This window comes from Bombus impatiens, unplaced genomic scaffold (genome assembly GCF_000188095.3).
Source record: "Bombus impatiens unplaced genomic scaffold, BIMP_2.2 scf_2194, whole genome shotgun sequence".
In the NCBI taxonomy this organism is placed as follows: domain Eukaryota; kingdom Metazoa; phylum Arthropoda; class Insecta; order Hymenoptera; family Apidae; genus Bombus; species Bombus impatiens.
In genome coordinates, this window is record NT_178613.1 from 1,633 (window position 1) to 7,929 (window position 6,297).

At 32.9% G+C, this 6,297-nt stretch overlaps 1 protein-coding gene across 1 annotated transcript; it reads right to left on the reverse strand.

Annotated features, from left to right (window-relative positions):
* Positions 1-2,072: 2,072 nt before the first annotated feature.
* Positions 2,073-6,145, reverse strand: LOC100743045 (translation machinery-associated protein 16 homolog). The gene is given in 6 exon segments (XM_012393028.2): positions 2,073-2,554; positions 2,621-2,643; positions 2,645-2,761; positions 2,850-2,990; positions 3,108-3,199; positions 5,977-6,145. Coding segments are annotated over 6 exon segments (672 nt in total). The 5' UTR covers positions 6,022-6,145; the 3' UTR covers positions 2,073-2,300.
* Positions 6,146-6,297: the final 152 nt, after the last annotated feature.

Below are 6,297 nucleotides of genomic sequence, written 5' to 3' on the forward strand. Positions count from 1 at the left end.
TGGTTAGAAAAATGTGCTAGCCGCCCTCGAGGGAAAGTTGCTAGTGGGAGACGCCGCTCGTTGTAAAATAGGTCTCCCCTATTTTCCCGTAGTTGGGACAAAGACTGTTTGTCTGTTTGAAGGACTTTAGTTGACTAAATATTAAGATTTATAACGGGCCCTCGGGCTAGCTGAACATGTACTGCGGAGACGCATCGACATCTGGCAATCATCTTACTCGAAGAATAGGGTCATCGTGTGGCGAGCCACGGGACAGAAACCGTTGTAATGTTTACTGTTGCGTGTCGCCACGAATATTCCTTTTAAGGGGAGCTATAGAATTACTCCATACCTTTGTTAGACAAAGCGTTCATCCCGTGACCGCGGCTACGTTCGGCGACTGACTGTCGCCTCGAGCCCAAGCTCCTTATCACAAATCTCGAACAATTACAATCGGATCGAATAACTACAATTGTTTAATTACAGCTATAGAAGACTCTAGATTACAATGTTACGGGATTATCCAAATTCTTTCATCTCCGACATCATCATCATCCATATATATATATATATATATATATATATATATATATATATATATATATGAATAAACGTAAACTATAAATGAAACGTTACTAAACATTACTGTATGAAAAAGCATGAAATAGAATGCTAATTATTCCATTATTCAGTCCTGCAATTAATCAATGAACTGTACGAAACAAAATCAAAGATTTAAATAAACTTATATCGAACTTATGTTTCAAAAGTTTATGATACAAGCCACCGGTAATAAAAACGATCAAATAGTCTACCAATGGAGAAAAACAGAAAAAAGTCTCGCTCTTCGACGGTAGAATGGTGGTATCCCGCTGAAAGTGAGTCTAGACGATTCTTGATTGGCTGAAGCGACGAGGCTTCGTTTCTATGCAATGCGCGCGAGAAATTGAAATACCAAACACTGTAAAAATTTTCTTACGAACTTATGTACTGAATATTTTCAAACGAGATAACTATAAGAATTTGAATACTAAAGTGCACACGTGTATATGCGTACATCACAAACATGATTTCTTTAAGAAAACCTTGTATTTTAACAAATATTTTCAGAATGAACATATTGTTCATTATGATTTTAAAATGCGAATTTTAAGTATTATGTGAAGACAGATAATTACAGAATTACAGATTGCTGTTACAAGCGAAATATAAAAATTTGTATGCTTATTCGTACTATGTAACAGTGCATATACGTAACCTTTCTACTTACTGTTCTACTAATAGTAATATAAAATAAAATTAAAATATAGACTATCAAATCTAATATATCCACCATGAAATAAGATTATGGTCATATAGATAATTTCTAAAATTTTCTGACAAAGAGAGATTATTGTATAATGCATTAAATCCATATACTAGGATTAATCTTTGGAAAGCGAAGGTAATGTAATCTAAGAACTATGCACTAAATTTGAAACGTATGCGATGTATTGAAAGTTTTAAAAGTTTCTTTCAAGTTTCAGATATTTAATCTAAATTGGAGATATATTAGTAAAACATGAAATGAAATATATATATTTACATTATAATTTTTAAACATATTCGTATTTTTAAACATTATTAAGTAAATTTCTAAATAATTGAGAATATACTGCTTCTTATTAAATAGGTACGAAATGTTTTTATTAGCGAGAAGCTATTAAAAGTGATGGTTGACAAATTGTATCGATATACCACAAGTTGACGAAGTATACCAGTAATAATTTAACAAAGCAAATTCTTCACTGCGATCTTCAAGAGAAGTTCCTTGGAATTGGAATTGTTGTAACGAACGCAGCTGCATTTATAACATGCGACATAAGTAAACTCTTTTATATACTAAGATATTTGATTAATGCTAAGTATGTAAGAAATCTAAAAAGCTTTTAAAATCGTATATTTATCATTGCACTATTGATTTTTCTACCATTTCGAAATGTACAATTTTGAGAATAATTGCTATATCTTCGTCCTTAAATAATGGAGCAACTAGCGAAAAAATAGAAGAAAAGGCGAAGGAACGATGCAGAATATTAATGATGTGCACGTGATTCATCTACATGTTTCAGTTTTGTTGTATATTTCACAATCGAACATTTTCTTTTCTCTTCTATCGTACTCTTGTATCTTGTGACGTGACTGTTTCTCGTGGGAGATAAGAGCAAGACGAAATGCGGTTTCTAGCATTTCGCAAACAAAAAAGGACGAAACTGTTCGCTTTTCTTCTGTTTTCTTGTTTTTAAATAGAGATGAAAGATAAAAAGACATATCTATAGAATTTATTCTATTTCCATTACACTATTTTCATCTAAATCAATTGACTTACTTAATAAATTCTTCTTGTTTACAGGCATAGCTAACAGAGATTTGGATAGTCTAATATGGCTTATTTTCATTCTTTTCCTTAGCTCTAATACTTCCTTTAAATCTTTCTCGCCAAACTTTATAAATTTAAAATTATTTGCACACTGTAATTCATTATTCCAATTGAATAACATTTCACATTGAGTTGCATTTAAAATATCAGAAATTTCTGAAAAATAAAGGAGGGTTTGTACATCAGGATATATTGAAAATAAATTTGGCTGTAATTCTTTACCTATTCCACGTGTATGATATTCTCCTAGTTCTTTCTACTCTAATTATATGTTCCCTCCTAGCATGCTGTCTACTCCTGTTGCTATTTATAGACCTTTTAATAGTAATTTCTTCCATTTCTTCATTATTTCTTGCTACATACCTTTGGATCAAATATAGAACTATAACTAATCACATCTTTAATGTACAATCTCTGTATCATCATGTATATACATTTTTGTTTTACCTCCGTTTCTAACAAACTTGCAGTTAACTCTGGAGTATAGGGACACACGCCTGGAATCATATTGTTTCTGATCCACGATATTTTCTCTCTTATTGAATTCTGTTTTATCAAGCAGGACATTTCTGCCTTCTGTCTATTTGATATTCTGAAACAAAACACATTGTCCATTTCCTTCTTTATTACACAAAAGTATTATATAATCATATAAAATAAATGAAATGTACATAACAAAATCACATAATTTAATAGTAATTGTATTTACTTTTTGGCTTTTTTCGTAATAGCGATAGACTTTCTGCTATTTGGATGTATCATTTTCTTTGGCTTCAGGAATTCTTTTCTCATTGCAGTGGCCTATAAAAGACAACAAAATAAATTAGTTAAAATATTACCATGGCTATGAATTATTTCGATTATTCTAATCATCAAAACTCCAACTCAGGCTATACGTTTACTCAATGTATAATCATGCACAGGCGAATCGTCGACAGTATCACACGCTTAAAAGCACTAATAGAGTAGACAAAACATCCTACATGCCACAGCTATCGAAACAATAACCAGATAGCAACGGATAGGCGCCTCTGATATACACCCGACGATAACCGCTTCAGAGGGACTAAAACCTCAGTACAAGAAGTCTCCCAAATCAGCGTTCTATACCTCTTTGTTATAACACTCTGAACCGTCACTCTGTTGGATTCATACAATAAATTTTACCACTATATCTAAAGTTTAATTCTTTAACTTATTTGTGAAACGTTCGAACTGCGACTCGAGGAGATCAACGGTGATTTGTCAATTTCGTGATTTGTTGTGTCTCGTATGTGACAACAGCAACGACGGCGACGTCTATCGATAGTAAAAGTAATATCGAAGTATACCTTCTTACCATGACATTTCCGGGCTAACAAACTTCAAAATTGGTTTCTTTTGTTTCAAGATATTTTTAGCTATTTTTTTTTAATCTTATAATGATAACCTATTTTAAAATGAACAATGTTTGATAAATGTACATTAGTAAAATTTCATACGAACAAAGTTTTTGGGAATCCGTATTATATCCAGCGAGCAGAAAACGAAGACTTGACGGAAGTTGACAACAATGGAGATAAAAGTCTTTATCGTAATATTGTTTTTATTGATTTTAACATCAGATGGGTTTCGACAGAAAACGATCCACCAAATGTCAAAGAGGTAACGAGCAAACTTCAAGTAAAAACGAGCAGAAGTCAACACCCGATTATTATTATTACTGCGACTCAACAGAGTTTGGAGTAGTATTATACAAAAGATTCCGTATTTGCGTTCTTGTTCACCGTGCGACATGATAGAAATTGATTTCTCTTCCGCTTGTATCAGATGCGGGATGTGCCTTGCCATTGCTGAAAAGGGTGATCCTTTTTCACCGGTCTCGATTATCCTATTTCTCTTTATTCGCCTATTTTTTAAACACAAATATAGATTTTTTACGATTATTTATATTGTTCATGACATCATTTGACGAATTCTTCGAGAACTTCGCAAGGGAACCATGACATAAATGATATTTAAAACGTTTATAACAGTTCTGAAGTAAAGAGAAGCGATATTAGTTTGAAATGATGGATCATTTCAATGATTTTATTATTTATTGCCTTAATAGCTATCTACATATTATTTTAGTTGCGTTTTTCTTTTGGATCGGAAATGACTATCCTGTGTTTCGTCAATAATTTGTCTTGCTTCTCTTGGTGCATTTCTAAAAGTGGTATTGACATAAATGAATTTTTTACTGCAAGAATCAACATCACTTTTTTTCGACTTCTCTTTTAGGTTACAAGAGTACACAGCTATATGTAGGCCAAAACATGTATGTATTTTTCGATAAAAGATAAATTTTTATTCAAAACCTACGAGACTGCACGCAGATATTTCAAATAGCAGCGAATATTATCACGAATACTTCGCGTTAAACATGTTATATTTTTTAACATTTTCAGAGACGCGTAAACATCTGCAAGCTATTTATCACTTTATTCGATTGCATATTGTTGCGGCATATGAGTCATAGGACGATGCGAATCGAGAGTAACTCATGTTGTTGTTTTGCCTCGGGGCATTGATACCGTCTCGAGGTACGAAACTTGACAATAAACAAACTCCGGACAGAACAATATCGCCGCTACGCGCAACCGTCAACCGAAGTCGAATTTAAATTCGTTAGAAGGAGATCGTTAGAAGAGTACTGCCGATAGTTTTAAATACATTTGACTACACCAAATATCAACTCGTCTCATCACTATATACACCAACGCGTTTAATCAACCTCCACATAACCGAGAAATGATTTCAAATTTGACCCACGTTTCTATCGACTTCGCTTTCTTCTTTATTTTGGAAGAAATGCACATTCACTATTTATCAGCTAAGCGAACTCGAAACGAATGAAAATTCCCAACCCCCACGTAGACCAAAGCCTATCAGCCTTTTCCGAACCTGTAGGTTACAACGAGATTCTTAATTAATTAATTCGTTTCTTACAGGCTACAGAGTCTGAGAATAAAGAATTTTTTTGACCGTTTTGTTACGACCTATGTTAAAACCACATCATAGGAATAAGATAATAATACAGATCGTAATCATTATATATCGGCACATATTATCAATTTGATTGTGCAATTAAATAACATAATATCAAAAGTAATCAAATGTTGGGATACTTTTGCGCGATAGTGTATATGTGTAAAATAATATGATTCTATAAATTCATTCACAATAAATCAAAAACAATGTTGTGTTGCTTATTCTAGTAAACAATCCAACCATTTAACTGTAAGATATTTGGAAAGTTCGTGTAACAAGCATACAATATGCCACCCGGAAGGTACCAACTACGTTCCTCTATGAAATTAGTACAAATGTTTCAAGACTTATATATTATTAACATTTCACGCAGCGTTTTTATAAGATACGTTAATCCGCAGAAATGACCCGTCGCAGTAAATTTATACATAGATCAGAGTTAGAAAATACAAAAGAACGATATTTTCCCTGAGTATACGAAGTTAAAATGGTGTTGGACGCAAATTAATTGGTTGGAAAGAGGCGTACTAAAGCGTACTTGAAGCGTACTAAAAGAGGTAGCTTACCTCGTTGAAATACCATGGAACGAAACCCTGTTGGGCAATGGGCATTCTGCTGTAGCCTGGAATTCCTTTTGCTCCCGTATTCTTCTTCTGTTTTCCGTGGTTTTTGTTACAATACTCGCGACGTTTTCATTCAAACGAGCACACAACGCATAAACGGAGAAAAACGTTGAAGGTTGTGTCGCGTCGTGTTGTATATATATATATGTATGTGTATATTCGTGTGTGTGTGTGTGTGTGTGTGTGTATTCATATATATATTATAAATTGGTTATACATATATATATATAACCAATTTATATATATATATATAATATATATATA